The sequence below is a fragment of the Pseudophryne corroboree genome, chromosome 1 (genome assembly GCF_028390025.1).
Source record: "Pseudophryne corroboree isolate aPseCor3 chromosome 1, aPseCor3.hap2, whole genome shotgun sequence".
In the NCBI taxonomy this organism is placed as follows: domain Eukaryota; kingdom Metazoa; phylum Chordata; class Amphibia; order Anura; family Myobatrachidae; genus Pseudophryne; species Pseudophryne corroboree.
In genome coordinates this window covers 628,185,571-628,206,989 of record NC_086444.1, presented here as the reverse complement: position 1 = coordinate 628,206,989, position 21,419 = coordinate 628,185,571, and the positions used below count along the sequence as shown (strand labels likewise).

General features: G+C 46.5%; 1 protein-coding gene across 6 annotated transcripts in view; it reads left to right on the top strand.

The window, feature by feature from the left end:
• The window catches only part of C1H19orf44 (chromosome 1 C19orf44 homolog), a 209,018-nt gene extending 189,848 nt beyond the window's left edge, over positions 1-19,170 (top strand). For 5 of the 6 annotated variants that reach the window (XM_063914516.1, XM_063914511.1, XM_063914517.1 and 2 more), the window contains 6 exons: positions 2,043-2,394; positions 9,520-9,590; positions 9,771-10,254; positions 11,211-11,285; positions 12,423-12,589; positions 18,935-19,170. In XM_063914516.1, coding sequence (XP_063770586.1) covers positions 2,043-2,394; positions 9,520-9,590; positions 9,771-10,254; positions 11,211-11,285; positions 12,423-12,589; positions 18,935-19,018 — 1,233 coding nt within the window. In that variant the 3' untranslated portion in view covers positions 19,019-19,170. The remainder of the gene's footprint in view (positions 1-2,042; positions 2,395-9,519; positions 9,591-9,770; positions 10,255-11,210; positions 11,286-12,422; positions 12,590-18,934) is intronic. The other variant, XM_063914512.1, reaches the window with a different exon arrangement.
• The last annotated feature ends 2,249 nt before the right edge of the window (positions 19,171-21,419 follow it).

Below are 21,419 nucleotides of genomic sequence, written 5' to 3'. Positions count from 1 at the left end.
CACATTTTTGTTCTCCATTTTTTAATGTGTGGAATTATATGCCAGTATCCATAGCAATGGCCTACTACTATATATACTGCGCACAACTGAAATGCACCACAGCTATGGATGGATAGTATACTTGACGACACAGAAGTAGGTAGAGCAGTGGCCTTCCGTACCGTACTGCTATATATACTGGTGGTCACTGTCAGCAAAACTCTGCACTGTACTCCTCCTATATAATATACTGGTGGTCCCCAGTCCCCACAATAAAGCAGTGTGCGCACAGATATATGCAGCACACTGAGCACAGATATGGAGTGTTTTTCAGGCAGACAACGTATACTGGTGGTCACTGGTTAGCAAAACTCTGCACTGTTCTCCTCCTATATAATATACTGGTGGTCCCCAGTCCCCACAATAAAGCAGTGTGAGCACAGATATATGCAGCACACTGAGCTCAGATATGGAGTGTTTTTCAGGCAGACAACGTATACTGGTGGTCACTGGTTAGCAAAACTCTGCACTGTTCTCCTCCTATATAATATACTGGTGGTCCCCAGTCCCCACAATAAAGCAGTGTGAGCACAGATATATGCAGCACACTGAGCTCAGATATGGAGTGTTTTTCAGGCAGACAACGTATAATACTGGTGGTCACTGTCAGCAAAACTCTGCACTGTACTCCTCCTATATAATACAGCTGCTCCCCAGTCCCCACAATTAAGCAATAAGCACAAATATTATTAATAAACGGAGAGGACGCCAGCCACGTCCTCTCCCTAACATTTCCAATGCACGAGTGAAAATGGCGGCGACGCGTGGCTGCTTATATAGAATACGAATCTCGCGAGAATCCGACAGCGGGATGATGATGTTTGGGCGCGCTCGGGTTAACCGAGCCATACGGGAGAATCCGAGTATGCCTCGGACCCGTCTAAAATGGGTGAAGTTCGGGGGGGTTCGGTTTCCGAGGAACCGAACCCGCTCATCACTACTAGGAAGTACTGCTACATAGGGGTATATTTACTAAAGTGCGGGTTTACAAAAGTGGAGATGTTGCCCATAGCAATCAATCTGATTCTTGCCATTTATACTGTAGATCAGGGGTGGCCAACCAGTCATAGACAAAGAGCCAAAAAATCTTGTTAGGTACGTCAAAGAGCCGACATCAAGCCGAAGGCGCATGTGCAAAAATAGGGTGTGACCTTGTACCTGCTAGGAAACACCACTGGTATAAAAGACAATGAAAATACCTGATCCACATAAAATACATTTTAAAGCCAGAATCAACATAAAATACATTAAAAAAGACACTTCCTCATAACATAATAAAAAAATCCAGAGCCACATAAAATATATTGAAAAAGTCATATTCACATAATACACAGCCAGCTCCCCCATGTGTCAATGTGTCACTCCAGCCAGCTCCCATTGTGTCACTCCTGCCAGCACTCTCCTGTGTCACTCCAGCCAGCTCCCCCATTATGTCTCTCCTGCCAGGATCCTTCTGTGTCACTCCAGCTCCCCATTGTGTCAGTCCAGTCCACCCTCATATGTCACTACAGCCCAGTATCTGGCTCCCTCAGTTTTCAGTCGCTGTAGTGCTGCTGTGTGTCTGGTTGGAGTGCACCAGTTTCCAGGATCTGTTGTTGTCAGGTGACTGAGTGTCAGGAGCCACATTTGAATAAAGAAAGAGCCGCATGCGGCTCAAGAGCCACAGGTTGGCCACGGCTGCTGTAGATGGTGCTAGATAAATAAGCAAAATCAGATTGGTAGCTATGGGCAACATCTCCACATTTGAAAACCAGCACTTCAGTATATATACTCCATAGTTACTGTTTTCATTTGTTTAAATTATATATTGGCATGCTTTTGTTTTTTATATCTGTATACTTTTATGGTTTTACATTGTGTGCGCTTATATTGCTGATATATAGGTATAAAATAAGCGTAATAGATTTTAGTGAATTTTTTTTTAGGTATTTTTAAATTTACTTTTGTTGACCTATCTTAATCACTGAGGTACAATTATGATTTTATTTTTTAATTTACACTAGGAACCACCTAGAACACCATCACCTCCCAGCAAATCAACTCCTCGCAGAAAACTGCGTCATAGCCCCTCAGCTCTAGGATTCTTCTCTCCCCGTCGCCCCCCTTCCCGCTTGCCTTCTAGAACACCCTCACCCCCTAGTCATGGAACTCCTAGATTCCACAGGAGGACACTCTCTTTAACTCGATTTGGTTCTCGATCTCCTTCACCATCTGTAAGAAGCTCATTGAGCAGCCCCTCTCCCAGGTTAAGACTGGGGAGACGCAGTCGAACTTCTATGTCCCAGAGGAGTGATCTCAAATCTCTGGATGAGCTGTTCTCCAGAGCAGAAGATATGAGCAGTGCAAGTTCCAATGGTAATGTTCCACATTTTTTTAAAATATTTTTAACATATATGATGGGAGACAATCTGGTATAAACATTGCATGTATTGAGAGTTTAAAGTCACTTTGAATGCTTTTATTTTGGAGACAAACATACTCTCTTTATTCTCCTGGAACATCAGAGTCCAAGAAGAGTAGGTGTACCCTCCCACATGCTGCTCACTTCCTGTTGAAATGGACAGGAAGGGAACCTTAGGGCAGCAAGTCACAAGTACATGATGGGGCAGGACCAATAATACTCTTCTTGCAGGCACTGAATCTGGTTGGCTGGGATAGTGTTGTGCAGAAGCAATGGTCCATAGATGGCGGATGAAGGATTTGATTAATAGTTAGAGGGCACACTATCTTTTGTCATTTACAGACTTCTGTCTCCAACAACTTATGCTTGCACCTCTTAGCCAGAATCTGTTTCACCCACTATCAAGTAATAATTCTGACGTATTGCCATTGGAGGGTGTTTTATCCTCTTAGAGTTTTGAGAGGTAAATGGGATATCACTAAATGGGAATGGTATCCACAGCATCATATTAATCTTGGACTTTCTACTCATGATGCCATTTTGTATTTCTCTGACGTCCTAAGTGGATGCTGGGGACTCCGTAAGGACCATGGGGAATAGCGGCTCCGCAGGAGACAGGGCACAAAAGTAAAAGCTTTAGGATCAGGTGGTGTGCACTGGCTCCTCCCCCTATGACCCTCCTCCAAGCCTCAGTTAGGTTTTTGTGCCCGTCCGAGCAGGGTGCAATCTAGGTGGCTCTCCTAAAGAACTGCTTAGAGTAAAAGTTTTGTTAGGTTTTTTATTTTCAGTGAGTCCTGCTGGCAACAGGCTCACTGCAACGAGGGACTTAGGGGAGAAGAAGTGAACTCACCTGCGTGCAGGATGGATTGGCTTCTTAGGCTACTGGACACTAGCTCCAGAGGGACGATCACAGGTACAGCCTGGATGGGTCACCGGAGCCGCGCCGCCGACCCCCTTGCAGATGCCGAAGAGAGAAGAGGTCCAGAAACCGGCGGCTGAAGACTTCTCAGTCTTCATGAGGTAGCGCACAGCACTGCAGCTGTGCGCCATTGCTCTCGGCACACTTCACACCAACGGTCACTGAGGGTGCAGGGCGCTGGGGGGGGCGCCCTGGGCAGCAATGAAAGTACCTATGCTGGCTAAAAATACATCACATATAGCCTCTGGGGCTATATGGATGTATTTAACCCCTGCCAGGTTGTCAGAAAAACGGGAGAAGAAGCCCGCCGAAAAGGGGGCGGGGCCTATTCTCCTCAGCACACAGCGCCATTTTCCTACACAGCTCCGCTGCTAGGAAGGCTCCCAGGCTCTCCCCTGCACTGCACTACAGAAACAGGGTTAAAACAGAGAGGGGGGGCATTTTATGTGGCGATATTATTATATATTAAGATGCTATAAGGGAAAACACTTATATAAGGTTGTCCCTGTATAATTATAGCGTTTTGGTGTGTGCTGGCAAACTCTCCCTCTGTCTCCCCAAAGGGCTAGTGGGGTCCTGTCCTCTATCAGAGCATTCCCTGAGTGTGTGCTGTGTGTCGGTACGTGTGTGTCGACATGTATGAGGACGATGTTGGTGAGGAGGCGGAGCAATTGCCTGTAATGGTGATGTCACTCTCTAGGGAGTCGACACCGGAATGGATGGCTTATTTAGGGAATTACGTGATAATGTCAACACGCTGCAAGGTCGGTTGACGACATGAGACGGCCGGCAAACCAATTAGTACCTGTCCAGGCGTCTCAAACACCGTCAGGGGCTGTAAAACGCTCATTACCTCAGTCGGTAGACACAGACACAGACACGGACACTGACTCCAGTGTCGACGGTGAAGAAACAAACGTATTTTCCATTAGGACCACACGTTACATGTTAAGGGCAATGAAGGAGGTGTTACATATTTCTGATACTACAAGTACCACAAAAAAGGGTATTATGTGGGGTGTGAAAAAACTACCTGTAGTTTTTCCTGAATCAGATAAATTAAATGAAGTGTGTGATGATGCGTGGGTTTCCCCCGATAGAAAATTATTGGCGTTATACCCTTTCCCGCCAGAAGTTAGGGCGCGTTGGGAAACACCCCCTAGGGTGGATAAGGCGCTCACACGCTTATAAAAACAAGTGGCGTTACCGTCTCCTGATACGGCCGCCCTCAAGGAGCCAGCTGATAGGAGGCTGGAAAATATCCTAAAAAGTATATACACACATACTGGTGTTATACTGCGACCAGCGATCGCCTCAGCCTGGATGTGCAGCGCTGGGGTGGCTTGGTCGGATTCCCTGACTGAAAATATTGATACCCTTGACAGGGACAGTATTTTATTGACTATAGAGCATTTAAAGGATGCATTTCTATATATGCGAGATGCACAGAGGGATATTTGCACTCTGGCATCAAGAGTAAGTGCGATGTCCATGTCTGCCAGAAGATGTTTATGGACACGACAGTGGTCAGGTGATGCAGATTCCAAACGGCACATGGAAGTATTGCCGTATAAAGGGGAGGAGTTATTTGGGGTCGGTCCATCGGACCTGGTGGCCACGGCAACAGCTGGAAAATCCACCTTTTTTACCCCAAGTCACATCTCAGCAGAAAAAGACACCGTCTTTTCAGCCTCAGTCCTTTCGTCCCCATAAGGGCAAGCGGGCAAAAGGCCAGTCATATCTGCCCAGGGGTAGAGGAAAGGGAAGAAGACTGCAGCAGGCAGCCCCTTCCCAGGAACAGAAGCCCTCCACCGCTTCTGCCAAGTCCTCAGCATGACGCTGGGGCCGTACAAGGGGGGTCGTCTCAAGAGTTTCAGCACGCAGTGGGCTCACTCGCAAGTGGACCCCTGGATCCTACAAGTAGTATCCCAGGGGTACAGATTGGAAATTCGAGACGTCTCCCCCTCGCAGGTTCCTGAAGTCTGCTTTACCAACGTCTCCCTCCGACAGGGAGGCAGTATTGGAAACAATTCACAAGCTGTATTCCCAGCAGGTGATAATCAAAGTACCCCTCCTACAACAAGGAAAGGGGTATTATTCCACACTAATTGTGGTACTGAAGCCAGACGGCTCGGTGAGACCTATTCTAAATCTGAAATCTTTAAACACTTACATACAAAGGTTCAAGTTCAAGATGGAGTCACTCAGAGCAGTGATGGCGAACCAGGAAGAAGGGGACTATATGGTGTCCCTGGACATCAAGGATGCTTACCTCCATGTCCCAAATTGCCCTTCTCACCAAGGGTACCTCAGGTTCGTGGTACAGAACTATCACTATCAGTTTCAGACGCTGCCGTTTGGATTGTCCACGGCACCCCGGGTCTTGACCAAGGTAATGGCCGAAATGATGATTCTTCTTCAAAGAAAAGGCGTCTTAATTATCCATTACTTGGACGATCTCCTGATAAGGGCAAGGTCCAGAGAACAGTTGGAGGTCGGAGTAGCACTATCTCAAGTAGTTCTACGACAGCACGGGTGGATTCTAAATATTCCAAAATCGCAGCTGATTCCGACGACACGTCTGCTGTTCCTAGGGATGATTCTGGACACAGTCCAGAAAAAGGTGTTTCTCCCGGAGGAGAAAGCCAGGGAGTTATCCGAGCTAGTCAGAAACCTCCTAAAACCAGGCCAAGTGTCAGTGCATCAATGCACAAGAGTCCTGGGAAAAATGGTGGCTTCTTACGAAGCGATTCCATTCGGCAGATTTCACGCAAGAATTTTTCAGTGGGATCTGCTGGACGATTGGTCCGGATCGCATCTTCAGATGCATCAGCGGATAATCCTGTCTCCAAGGACAAGGGTGTCTCTTCTGTGGTGGCTGCAGAGTGCTCATCTACTAGAGGGCAGCAGATTCGGCATTCAGGACTGGGTCCTGGTGACCACGGATGCCAGCCTGAGAGGCTGGGGAGCAGTCACACAGGGAAGAAATTTCCAAGGAGTGTGGTCAAGTCTGGAGACTTCTCTCCACATAAATATACTGGAGCTAAGGGCAATTTACAATGCTCTGAGCCTAGGAAGACCTCTGCTTCAAAGTCAACCGGTGCTGATCCAGTCGGACAACATCACGGCAGTCGCCCACGTAAACAGACAGGGCGGCACAAGAAGCAGGAGGGAAATGGCAGCAAGGATTCTTCGCGGGGCGAAAAATCATGTGATAACACTGTCAGCGGTGTTCATTCCGGGAGTGGACAACTGGGAAGCAGACTTCCTCAGCAGGCACGACCTCCACCCGGGAGAGTGGGGACTTCATCTGGAAGTCTTCCACATGATTGTGAACCGTTGGGAAAGACCAAAGGTGGACATGATGGCGTCCCGTCTGAACAAAAAACTGGACAGGTATTGCGCCAGGTCAAGAGACCCTCAGGCAATAGCTGGGACGCTCTGGTAACACCGTGGGTGTACCAGTCGGTGTATGTGTTCCCTCCTCTGCCTCTCATACCCAAGGTACTGAGAATTATAAGACGGAGAGGAGTAAGAACTATACTCGTGGCTCCGGATTGGCCAAGAAGGACTTGGTACCCGGAACTTCAAGAGATACTAAGAAGGGACTTGCTTCAGCAAGGATCATGTCTGTTCCAAGACTTACCGCGGCTGCGTTTGACGGCATGGCGGTTGAACGCCGGATCCTAAGGGAAAAAGGCATTCCGGAAGAGGTCATCCCTACCCTGGTCAGAGCCAGGAAGGAGGTGACCGCACAACATTATCACCGCATTTGGCGAAAATATGTTGCATGGTGTGAGGCCAGGAAGGCCCCCACGGAGAAATTTCAACTCGGTCGATTCCTGCATTTCCTACAAACAGGAGTGTCTATGGGCCTCAAATTGGGGTCCATTAAGGTTCAAATTTCGGCCCTGTCGATTTTCTTCCAGAAAGAATTGGCTTCAGTTCCTGAAGTCCAGAAATTTGTCAAGGGAGTATTGCATATACAACCCCTTTTTGTGCCTCCAGTGGCACTGTGGGATCTCAACGTAGTTCTGGGATTCCTCAAATCACATTGGTTTAAACCGCTCAAATCTGTGGATTTGAAATATCTCACATGGAAAGTGACCATGCTGTTGGCCCTGGCCTCGGCCAGGCGAGTGTCAGAATTGGCGGCTTTGTCTCACAAAAGCCCATATCTGATTGTCCATTCGGACAGGGCAGAGCTGCGGACTCGTCCCCAGTTTCTCCCTAAGGTGGTGTCAGCGTTTCAACTGAACCAGCTTATTGTGGTACCTGCGGCTACTAGGGACTTGGAGGACTCCAAGTTGCTAGATGTTGTCAGGGCCCTGAAAATATAGGTTTCCAGGACGGCTGGAGTCAGGAAAACTGACTTGCTGTTATCCTGTATGCACCCAACAAACTGGGTGCTCTTGCTTCTAAGCAGACGATTGCTAGTTGGATGTGTAGTACAATTCAGCTTGCACATTCTGTGGCAGGCCTGCCACAGCCAAAATATGTAAATGCCCATTCCACAAGGAAGGTGGGCTCATCTTGGGCGGCTGCCCGAGGGGTCTCTGCTTTACAACTTTGCCGAGCTGCTACTTGGTCAGGGGCAAACACGTTTGCAAAATTCTACAAATTTGATACCCTGGCTGAGGAGGACCTGGAGTTCTCTCATTCGGTGCTGCAGAGTCATCCGCACTCTCCCGCCCGTTTGGGAGCTTTGGTATAATCCCCATGGTCCTTACGGAGTCCCCAGCATCCACTTAGGACGTCAGAGAAAATAAGAATTTACTTACCGATAATTCTATTTCTCGTAGTCCGTAGTGGATTCTGGGCGCCCATCCCTAGTGCGGATTGTCTGCAATACTTGTACATAGTTATTGTTACAAAAATCGGGTTATTATTGTTGTGAGCCATCTTTTCAGAGGCTCCGCTGTTATCATACTGTTAACTGGATTCAGATCACAGGTTGTACAGTGTGATTGGTGTGGCTGGTATGAGTCTTACCCGGGATTCAAAATCCTTCCTTATTGTGTACGCTCGTCCGGGCACAGTATCCTAACTGAGGCTTGGAGGAGGGTCATAGGGGGAGGAGCCAGTGCACACCACCTGATCCTAAAGCTTTTACTTTTGTGCCCTGTCTCCTGCGGAGCCGCTATTCCCCATGGTCCTTACGGAGTCCCCAGCATCCACTACGGACTACGAGAAATAGAATTATCGGTAAGTAAATTCTTATTTTTTTAAGTCTTTGGGAGTGGGTTTGATTTTCCACTTTATACAAACCCCACTCCCAGAATCCCAAAGTGCAGCAAGGAACTTCCCTTTTACCCCAATTTGGCAAACTTAGCACTTTATATGCTGTATCCTTTATGCAAATACTATCATATCCCAGCGTTGGATTATACATTATCATACACTTACAGACTATAGAGCATGTGAAAGGCTATCTGATGGCATTGCTCTGCTGCAAAAGTTCTGGGGGAGGATATTTAATACAGCTTTGAACATGTAATCTTATGTATGGAATTCGTCCTCCCAAATTTCTTCCTAAATCTCGGAATTTACTATTCTCTCTTGACCCAGCACTGGAAGTGTATGTAGCTTGTCATTGGCTTTCAGCAGAAGAAAAACAATCATGTTTCTGTTGCCTAATGGAGTTGGCTTGGACTCCATGTTTAAGCTAAAAGTTTGCTCTCAAGGTGACTCCTCTGCCTATCTGCAGCAGGCACACTCCGCACTAGACGGCATCTCAAATAGAGTGTTGCAAGGACATTTACACCAGGGAGGGGAGAATACCAACATATATACACACAAGATATAAGGGGCAATTATGTACAGTTAGCCCAAAATGCGCACCCTTATGGGGTTGTTAGACAGTGTGTGACGTTGAGGTGGTGATGTACTGCAGTGGTCATCTCTGTTTCTGCCATTGTGATGGCACATCGTGTGCATCACCTGGAATTTAATCAACCCCATAATGTCTCTGTGCATCATATTTATATTTATTTGTCCTGGGTTTTACAATTGAACACTTTCAAGTATTTTTTAGAGTGCAAGTACCCCAAAAATGTACTGTTATTTGTATATACCATCCTTACTATGTATTCATTCATTGTGCTGTGCTGTTGGAAAGACCGTTTTCCTGGAATTTCTCATTGCATTACTTTCCCTCTAGACTTTAAGCTGAATATCTTAAGTTTGGACGAACTGGCACTTCCAGCAGATACCGAAGATCTGGAAGAAAAGGTGTGAGCTTGTTTTTCAGTTATTTAAGGGATATCTTTTTAGGACATAAATATGCCAATCAGATAAAAAAATATGACTTATTTGTGGTAACTAATATATAGATGATTGATTTCAAGACTTGTGGCGTGATGTTATTTAGTAGATGCGTGATCATCAGTATTATTTCATTCCTTCCACCAGCAGACTTCTAATCACAAAGCTATGACTGTCAATCAGCTCTCTGCTACCAGAGGCCATGAACTCTCACACAAGAAAGGTAATAGGTTACCCAAGAAGCCGAGCTCCACCTCAGAAGAGGATTCTGCTTCAGAAATACAGTCTGAGACCAACAAGGATTCAGACTCGTCAGAGCATCACCATGAAGACCGTTCAAGTTCTTCCGAGTCCTATTTTCAAGAGCGGCCTGTAGAAACGGACATACAGTCTGCATACTCTGAGGATTTTGAAGATTCTGTGCTCTCTGAGACAGAACAGAGTTCAAAGTCCAGTTCTTACTCTAAATCTCTTTCATCAAAAGAATACAGCTTTCCCTCCAGCCATTCTAGCACTCATCCCACTAAGCCGAGAGAGAGCAAGAAATGGGCAGGAAAGGGGCAGAGTGTGGCAGTAAAGGAAATTGCTGTGCAGACCAGTGATTCTGGATTCATGTATCACTGGCCACAAGGTAGTAATCCTAGTCACGTATGTATAAAGCATAAGCACAAGTCATTTAATACACCTGATACTAAATGTTCTATTTCTCACGTATCCTGTTTTCTCTTCTTTATGCAAACTAGTCTATATTTCCCTTAGGGGTATATCCAGTTGAAGTCGGATCCATTCCGACATTCATTTGTCGGAATGGATCCGACCTAGGCTATTCAAAGCAATCTCAATTCGACTTTAAAAAAAGTCAAATTGAGATGCGGGCAGAGGGGGAGATCGGAGCCGGGAGCACATGCGCTACAGCAGCTGGCAGCGTAGCCAGAGGATGTAACAGCCGCCGCTGACTGCAGCGTCCACCCGACCCCAGCAAGCAGGACCTCGCTTACTGGAGCTGGGTGGACACTGCAGTTAGCGGCGGCTGTGACATCCTCCGGCTATGCTGCCAGCTGCTGTAGCGCTGCACTCCCGGCTCTCCACAGTCTCCTCCGGCGCTGCAATCACCCTGTGCCCGCGGCTCTCCCGTCTCCTCCGGCGCTGCTCTCTCCCAGTGCCCCCACCGTCTTCTCCGGCGCTGCTCTCCCCCCTCTCCTCCACAGTCCCTCATCTCATTCCGTCATTTTTTTATGTCAGACTGAGATGGTCGGAAACGGGGCCAAATCCTGACGAATTTGGCCCCGTTTCCCTCAAAAGTACGTGAATCGGCAGCTATACCGCCGTTTCACATACTATTCGACAAGTCGAATTCCTCGACTTGTTGAATAAAAATGCTGGGGATTGAATAGTTCGAATCAAGATTCGACCTTAAACAGTCGAAAACTGCCGTCTTTTCGACAGACGGCAGCTTTCGAAACTAATCTTCCATCTTCTCCCATTATATCATGATAGAGAAACCTTTACCTGAAGTATATTTTTATCCTGTATTGTTCATTTACTTTCAAATACGTTGTGTTTCAATACTATTTCTTTGTGTTATAGAACACACTACCAACCCCATCGTCATGGAGCCAGTGTCGATGGTCAGTCATGTGGTGAGCCATGAGCTAATTGAAGGTAATCTATTCACTCTGTTTAGTGATGTAATGGTACAGAAATTTACACTAACTTTGCTAACCCTAGTTGGCCTATAACAGGGTGCCCTCATAGCTTTTACCAGTGCATATTGCCTAATACTATTTTGTGGCTTTTTATGTTTCTTAGTGGTATCCTATTATTGTATGTATATACCAGGTGAAGGGTATTCCAGTCTGTGTGCTAGAGTAGGGGTGGGCAATAAGTTGTCCTCCAGCTGTTGTAGAACTACACCTCCAACATCGTCTGCCAAAGTTTTGCTATTTGGCCATGCTAAAATTTCTGCAAGGTATGCAGGAAAGTGTAGTTCTACAACAGCTAGAAGGTAGTTTATTGCCTACCCCTTAACTAAGGCATAGATTCTCAAACTCTACCCTCAGGACCCCAAACAGTTCATGTTTTCCAGGTCTCCTCACAGAATCACAAGTAAAGTGCGTACACAATGGCCGATATGTCGCTGGTCCATCGTCCAGTTTGTACCAACAATATGTCTGTGAACGCCATCGTTCAGACATATCACTTCAGCCCTGCAGCACTCACGATGACCAGTATATCTACAGATATATTGGTGCATTGTTCCATGTGTACAGGCGATCAGCCAACCGACACTACACTTCCTGCACAAGCCGCCGGTGATTGACCGCTCAATTGGACGCACACATGTAAATGCACGCCCAGTTTGTGACGTAAGTCACTATGGATCGGCAGTGTGTATGCACAACGCACTGCCCGAGCCGCCTATAGATATATCTGCAGATCCATTGATCTACAAATATATTTATCAGTGTGTACCCACCTTAAAATAGCTCCACCTGCGGATCTTTTAAATTGTCAGTGGATAATGATTACACCTGTTCTCCTGCTGGATGACTTGGAAACGTGACCTCTTTGGGGTCCTGAGGACAGAGTTTGAGAACCCCTGCTCTAGAGCGTTGCAACTGCTAGTTAATGAACGGACGTGCAGTCGGGGCCAGTCCCAAATTATAGGTGAGATTATACCCTTGCTAAGGTCTCTCCTACTGGTGGAGTCAAAACTTACTTTGTATCACACATTTGCTGAAATGTCTATGGTGTACTTTATTTTTGTATTCGTTATTTTCTATTTTATCATTCCGGTAGCTCTGACCACATACAGTCCTATGGCTCTGGCACTGAATGACATGTTAAAGCAGCAGCTTCTCCTCACTCAGACATTTGCAGACATGGCTAGACAGTTCCACTTCTCCACGGTTCAGTCTCTAGAGAGTGATCTGTATAACTATACCACACTGGAGGAGACTAAGAAGGTTTGTAGTCTTTATTTTTTTCCTGAAGTTTAATTATTAATGTCAATTTCTCATTTCTCATTCAGCCACTAAGGGAAACTGGAAGTAGATGAGGACACTGGAGTATAGACAGTGGCTATAGGGAGCTGGCACTTTAAATTTATTAAGAAGAGTTAGAGCTCCTCCCCCTCTATCCCCTATCAGCCTTTTTTAGAAATGTGCCGAGGGAGCCAGGCATGTTAGGCTTGGCTCCAGCCTTAACCCTTTTTATGGATTTATTTTTATTTACAGCGAGAAGTAAATTCAGATGACACCAGTCCATAAACAAGGAGCCAACAAATGCAGAAACTTTGGGCCTAATCAGACTGGATCGCTGCAGCGGCACTGATCACAGTCTGAAGCCCTACTGAACGTGTGCACCCCGGGAGCCCAGTGAGATGCTAAAAGCATCTCAGGGCTGCGATCGCCTCTGCCTGATTGACAAGCAGAGGAGGTCGCGAGGCAGGAGGGAGCGTGCCAACGGCATTAGAATGCCGCTGCAGGGGCTGGCCACTGCGGCTGCGTGACATCACGCAGCTGCTGCGACCTGGGACGCGCCGGTTAGCTGCCAGCCTGCACAGCTAGGATGACGCAGTTGACGCGGATTCTAAGAAAGCCCTCGAAGCACTCCTTATACAGGGGAGATTCTTTTTGGACCTGAGCTGGGCAAGTTTCACTCTTCTTGCGCACTCTAAAATGGCTTTTCTGCCCTCAGCTTCCTCTTCCCGGTATCCAACTTCCTCCTTTCGTCCCCAGGGCAAGGCCAGGGGTCAGGCCTTTCCTCGACTGTCACACTCCACAAATGTCTCTGAGCCAAATAAACAAAGCAGGCCTGGACTGCCAGGTGCCTGGCTACCAAGCCCGAGGACAAACCCTCAGCCTGACGGGGCGGGCCTTCTCCTGGGGGATGACGACGACTTCTTCAGTTCATACACTATTGGCGTCAGGTCTGGGTGAAGGCAGTGGTCTCTCACGGTAGGCCCTCTCTTTCCTGAGACTACCTCGCCGACAGTACTTTCACGCAAGTTCTCCAGACGGCTATTCAACCCTTACTACATTCAGGTGTGATCATTCCCGTCACAACGGAGCAAAGGTTTTTATGCAACAGTTTTCTTAGTTCAGAAACAAATGGGTCTCATTGGCCTAACCTCAATCTTAAATTGCTGAAAAAATATCTCAAGAGTCCCGAGGTTTCTTATGGAAACCCTTCATTCTATTGCCCTAGCTATGCAGCCCGGGGAATTTATGGTCTCTGTGGACATCCAGAACGCTTACCTACGTGTACCGATAGCATCCATTCATCAGCAATACCTTGGGTTTTCCATGCTATAACAACATTTCCAATTCTAGGCACTGCCTTTTGGATTTTCTACAGCTCCTAGGGTCTTTGCCAGGCTCATGGCTGTCATGGCGGCTCAGCTTTACCATCAGGGGATTAGAATAATCCCTTACCTGGAAGACCTGCTGAATCTGGCACTCTCTCCGAAGGTCCTCAACCACCATCTTCAGGTAACCATATTCTTCCTACAGAGACACGGTTGGCTACTCAATTGGAAAAAGTTTTCCCTAATCCCTTCTCAGAGGGGAGCTCTTCTGGATGCTCACATGCAGAGAATCTTCCTGCCAACAGACAAGATTGCAGCTCTGCAACTATGGGTGTGCAGATTGATCCACAGTCGCAGGGTGTCCATTACCTTACACAATGCATGTGACAGAATAACAATAAATAATATACAATGGGCGCTAAGTTTGTTGTACTGTCAATTACAATAATTAATTGCAGCTCACACAAGGAGGATCTGGATGTCCTCCTAAATAAAGGGACACTGTACCTAAACAATGAAATTATACGTGTGAGCGCAGAAGTATTTAAAAAATGTGGTTAATTAGGCTGCTGGTTTGGTAAATAAAAAATGTTTTTATTAATATAAAACAGACTAAATAAACATTTACAGAATAAAAACCATCACAATGGAAATCGCAGAATGGATTTATGCATAAATCCCCGCTATGGCCAATTGGACTTTGTGTGATTACTATTAAGCATGCATGCCTATAGAGTTAGCTGGTTAGTTAGAACAAGTCATGGTCCTTAAATACAGTCTTGATCGTTTGTAACTGTTTGGTCCCTCCAGGGGATTTTTAATGGTGGTGTTAGTATTTAGTTGATTAGACAAGAACCAGAAGTTGTCCCTTAATACATATTAATGGCACAGTCCATTTGAATGAAACAGCTTTCCTCAGATGATGTTATATGATGCCAGTTTATACTGGTTAAAAGTGTGATGCTGATAGATTTTATAATCAGTTAGTCCCCCGTCGTGACACTCATATGGGCAATGCTTACCCTCCCACTCTGCGGCGGTTCTCGTGTCTGCGGCTGGGCTAAATCACACTGGAGGCATGGACTTTGTCCAGCTGAGCGGTGGCACGCTCCAAGCGTGTGGTGTAGCAGGGAGCGCTCGGCCGCGCACCGCGGCTTCCGGGTTAGGCGGGGCTTCCGGCTTCCGATGCGCTCCACCTGCGTTCCACTTGACGTCTTTGAGTCACCTGACGCGTTTCTCCGCCTTTTGTGGGTGGCGGTTTCTTCAGAAACCGGCACCCACAAAAGGCGGAGAAACGCAGGTGGAGTGCATCAGAAGCCCCGCCTAACCCGGTAGCCGCGGTGCGCGGCCGAGCGCTCCCTGCTACACCACACGCTTGGAGCGTGCCACCGCTCAGCTGGACAAAGTCCATGCCTCCAGTGTGATTTAGCCCAGCCGCAGACACGAGAACCGCCGCAGAGTGGGAGGGTAAGCATTGCCCATATGAGTGTCACGACGGGGGACTAACTGATTATAAAATCTATCAGCATCACACTTTTAACCAGTATAAACTGGCATCATATAACATCATCTGAGGAAAGCTGTTTCATTCAAATGGACTGTGCCATTAATATGTATTAAGGGACAACTTCTGGTTCTTGTCTAATCAACTAAATACTAACACCACCATTAAAAATCCCCTGGAGGGACCAAACAGTTACAAACGATCAAGACTGTATTTAAGGACCATGATTTGTTCTAACTAACCAGCTAACTCTATAGGCATGCATGCTTAATACTAATCACACAAAGTCCAATTGGCCATAGCGGGGATATATGCATAAATCCATTCTGCGATTTCCATTGTGATGGTTTTTATTCTGTAAATGTTTATTTAGCCTGTTTTATATTAATAAAAACATTTTTTATTTACCAAACCAGCAGCCTAATTAACCACATTTTTTAAATACATGTGCGCTCACACGTATAATTTTAATGTGACAGAATATACTGTCCAAGGTCCATTCTGACTATGTTGTAGTAGCTATTGTTCTTAAACAGGGCCAGGTGTGATGTGTTATGCTGGACCAGTCACTAGACACCAATAGCAGGAAGCTGGGAGCAGTTGGAGCCCTCTGAGGTCACATACTGTATGACTATAAAAGGATAAAACAGGGAGTGACTGGCTATCTTCCCCCATCCCCAAGGGATTAATTGTGTCAAGATCCCATTGTTCTCCCCTAGGACTGAGTCAGACACTGGGGCATGCGAACAGCAGGGGGGATCTCCTCATGACTCATCTCTTTTACAGACCTTCATGGAGCTCTTCCAATCAGGAGGGACTTTTGGTGGTGGAAATTGGAATGTTGTTTTAAAAGGGAAGGCAAGAGATCACCAGGTGTGTGTGTGTGAGTTTGGCTTCTAAAAGCTACTAGTCCTGGAGTCTCAGCTCCTGCTAGTGTGCTGAGGATTTTGCCTGGGAGCATTGTGGCTACTGGATTACCCACTTTTCTCTGGATTTGCAGACTTGTTGGCTCTGCTGTATGAACACTGCTTGAAACTCCTGTGATCCTCCACAATTATACTACATCCGGACAAGAGCATGTGGGAAAGTGCTGGGAAGTCTGACGGTAAACTGCTGTTTATTGGGACCTGTTGTTCTGGGGTTAATTTCAACTGTGGTTATCTTATAGTTGATTTAGAGAGCTTGTACTAATTAAATACCTAATAAATATATTGTTATATCTTTATCTGTCTCCTGTCTGCGTGACCTGACCCAGAAGTCCTGGAGTACACTCTGAGTTTATGCTCTAATACTCCTGGTCATCACAATGCATACCTTGGAATCCATGGTATCCACCTTTGACATGGTGGAAAACGCTCAGATCCACTACAGGCCCTTACAAGACCTGATCCTATCCAGGTGGAACAGCCAACCCAACCAGATAAAATCCCTGACGATGGTTCAGATCTCCCTCTCTTAGTGGTTGTAAACCTCCTACCTGGACAAGGGTCACCCATCCTGGATTGAGTCCTACTCCCCACTCGCGGACGCCAGCCTCTGTGGAAGGGGGGGAGGGGAAGAGCAGTCACACCTTTCAGAGCCGTTGGACTCCTGATGAAAGGGGCTTACCAATCAACGTTCTGGAGCTTCGGGCTGTCTACAAGGCCCTCAGTTTGGCTCAGGACATTCTTCTGCATTGTCCTGTCCAAGTCTAGTCGCACAACGCCACGGCAGTGGCCTATCTCAATCACCAGGGAGGCACTCGCAGTGTGTCAGCAATGACGGAGGTGGCACACATTCTGAAACGGCAGAACGCCATCTCCCCGGTCTTCTGGTAGACAAAATGGGATCTTCCTAAAGTGGACATCAACACACAACTACAAGGTTCCATTGTACGGCTCCAGAACAAGAGACCCTGAAGCAGCCTTTGTGGACGTACTAGCAGTCAAATGGCCCTTCGATCTGGCGTACCTCTTCCCTCTGGTCTCCCTCCTTCCCGGGCTGCTTTGCAGACCAAGTAGAGTTACCTCCCCAAGGTGGTATCCAGCTTCCATCTTAATAATAGTTTTGGCCTTCTAATCACATGACCTGTTGGTAGGGGAGGCCTCCTTGGATGTGGTCTGTACTCTTCGACTCTACGTGGACCATACTAGTTCAATCAAGAAAACTGATTCCTCCTTTGTCCTATATGGATTCCACAAGCGAGGCTGGCCAGCTACCAAACAGACTCTGGCTAGATGGCTTCGCATGACTTACACGCGGGCTGACATCTTTGTGCCGGATAAAGGTGGTCAATCCGTGTTGATCACTCGCTAGCTACTTTCTGCAGCCGTGCAAACGTATAGTTGCCGCCCACAGGGGAATGTATTTTAGCTATGCAAGTGTGCAAACGCTTGTGCAGCCGAGCAGTACAAAAACAGTTTGTGCAGTTTCTGAGTAGGTCTGAACTTAATCAGCCGCTGCGATCCTGTCAGCCTGTCCTGTCGCGGAATTGACGTCAGACACCCGCCCTGCAAACGCTTGGACATGCCTGCGTTTTTCCAACCACTCCCTGAAAACGGCCAGTTGACACACAAACGCCTTCTTCCTGTCAGTCCTCTTGCAATCGGCTGTGTGAATGGATTCTTCGTTAAATCCATCACCCAGCAATGATCCGCTTTGTACCAGTACGACACATCTGTGCATGCGCAGTTTTGACCTGATCGCAGCGCTGCAAAAAATAGCTAGCGTGCGATCAGGTCTGAATGACCCACAAAGTCTCTGCTCATTCTACTTGCTCTATTGGACCTTCGTGGCAGCCCGTCGTGTCACGTCTGCTGAACAACTATGCAAGGCAGCCACGTGGTCCTCTGTCAACATGTTTCTTAGGTTCTACGCCTTTGATATGTTTGCCTCTCAAGATGCTACATTTGGACTCACCGTTCTCTTCTCAGCGTAGGAGCGTCCCCTCCCTAGTTCAACTAGTTTGGGACATCACCAAGGTCATTTCTTTGGATGCCTATGGACCCTGAAGATGAAAATAAGAGTTATGGTAAGACTTACCCTTGTTAACTCTCTTTCTTGGAAGTCTATAGGATCCACAGGTCACCCACCCTGACGCACCTAGCTAGTGCCATGTGATTTGGGTTTGTTCAGAGTAATTTCAGCAAATTGTGCCATGTTTGGGGGCAACGGGTGTTTTAACTGATTGGTATGAAAACTGAATTGCTAGGTAAGGTTCTACTTTTTTTTCTTTTTCTTTGGGGGAAGTGGGGGGGATTGTATTTTAGAAAATATGTCACTCTGGGGTATATTTACTAAAGTTTCTAAAAATGAAAAGTGGTGATGTTGCCCATAGCAACCAGTTTCTGTCTATCATTTTTTAGGGTACAATAGAGAAATGATAAACAGAATCTGGTTGCTATGGCAACATTGCCACTTTTCATTTTTAGAAGATTTAGTAAATTTACCCCTAAGAATAATAATGAAAAAAAATTCCTTCTTCAGTATTAGATATTTTTTTTCTTTCCTTGTCCACAGTACATTACACAGCAGAAGTTTTTGAAATGGAATCCTGGTCTGAGAGGGGAAGAGAGCAGACTGCATTCTTTACCAGCAGCTTAGAAGCAAGAACACGTTAAAGCTAGCTAATTCAGCTCCAGTCATTAAGTGAATAAATGAAAAGATTAATTTTTACTGATTGTAATTTGTATCTGGTTTCCATCTTCTGCATTGACAGTAGCAGAACTTAATTAAATATTTGTATTTTTATAAAAGTTGGTGTGTATAAAACATTGGTGTTTTTAAAGGTATGCCAGAAATCACGTATAATACAAATGCATACAATCTCAATATATGTCTTCAGTATGAATACGAAACTAAAGATTGCATTCCCCTGCTTTTTCATACTTCTAGGCGGATGCTGTGAAATCTGCTATTGGCACACACGTCTGTGTATTTATGATGAGTTGTTGGGTCAAAATTAGTGTTTTGCCTTTTTTTACTATGGTACAATGTTCACAGGATGAAAAGTGGATGATTAAACAGCACAAGCTTTTGACAATACTCACTAAGATGGTCGAAGTGACCCACAAAAGCACTGATATTCATTATGAGGCTATACATAAACCGTATGTATATCAAGTATATTTCTCTACCATCCATAAGGGATATTGGGGGAATCTAGTACAATGGGGTATAGATGGGGTCCAAAGGAGCCGGTGCACTTTAAATTTCTTCAACTGGGTGTGCTGGCTCCTCCCCTCTATGCCCCCTCCCACAGGCAGTTTAGAAAAAAGTGCTTTCAGGAGAGGATGCACACTCTAGAGCTCCAGAGACTTTACTTCAGTTTATTTTAAAACGTTATTTTCGGTATGCTGTTTGGGCAACAGTATAGCTGCACCGTGCGAGGTGTCAGAGCCGCTTCCCCGCTGCAGGACCACCATCCTGAGAGGTAGATGTACAGCGGAGCACTGCGCCTTAGCGGTTTCAATCGCAGCACGCCGCACACACCTAACAATAACCTGAAGGTGACGACAGTGGTGAGTACAAACCGGGGGTCCACACTAGAAGGTTCCCCAAGTTCATGGTGCAGCAAAAATGCATTTGGTGGAAAGGCAGGGAAGACCTCCGAGGCATACGGGACCCTCCTGGAGGGGACCCGCTATAGCCTCCTGTGTACACTGGCAGCGGTAGTTAAAACTAGCACGTGTGTGATGTTTTTACACTCTTAGGGAGACTTTGCCAGTATAAATATAGCTGAAACTCCGACGCTATTACAGGGGGCGGAGCTTCCTCAGAGCGGGACCAGCGGCTTTTTGGCGCCTTCCTCTGCTTACAGCTGCAGCAGCAGGCACACACAGCTCCTCCAGACACTCTGGATACGTAGAAAAACTGGTACAGGGGTGTAGCAAAGGGGGAGAGCCGCTATTGTGCACAATCTGTCCTGAAAAGGACAAAAACGCTGGTGTTTCAACGTAATATAACAGCTTGCAGCCTCACTGGGGCTGTTTAGCTTGGGTGTGCTGTTCCCTTCTCTCTGTCTCACTCTCACATACAGTAAGGGCAGACTTGCTATTGTATTACTTGTCTGTGTGTATATAAGTGTTGTTTACTGTAAACATGGTAAAACACCAATTATGCAGTGTATGTCACACCAGTTTCTCTCTCTCTACATCTGGTTCTATATCATGTGAACAATGTAGTCAGTCCTCACAGCTCAGTGAGGGGACTGGGGGGGAGGAAGGTCAAGAACCTTCCTGGCTAGGTGCATAAAATCCATGATGTCAGATATGTAATCTCAGCTCACTGCTAATGCTCAGAAAACTCAACAACTGCAGCAGGCTGTTGCAGACCTAGCTGCAAGGGCAGAGGTTCCACAACCCTCCCTCTCTAACTTAGGACCACTAAAACGTGGGTTACCTGCTTACTCTCAGATTCAGATGAGGAGATACAAAGGAGGGGGAGGAATTGGATCCCGTTACTGGGGATTCCCCTTCTGCACAAGGTATTGAACCCCTCATTTTAGCTATACGGGACGTGTTAAAGCCTCCCTCTAGAGGACGGTGCGACACAGCAGTCGTTTTTTTTCACACAGAACAAGCTCAGTGTCACTTTCCCTGATTCTGCAGAGCTAGATGACCTATTTAAGTTAGCCTGGAAAAACCCAGATAAATACCAAGTATCAAAATGTTTTCTCTTACGTACTAGAGGATGCTGGGGACTCCGTAAGGACCATGGGGGTATAGACGAGCTCCGCAGGAGACATGGGCACTATAAAGAACTTTTAGTATGGGTGTACACTGGCTCCTCCCTCTATGCCCCTCCTCCAGACCTCAGTTAGATTTTGTGCCCAGAGCAGATAGGGTGCATTACAGAGGAGCTCTCCAGAGTTTCTCTGAAAAATAATTTTGTTAGGTTTTTTATTTTCAGGGAGCACTGCTGGCAACAGGTTACCTGCATCGTGGGAGAGAGAAGCAGACCTACTTAAATGATAGGCTCTGCTTCTTAGGCTACTGGACACCAT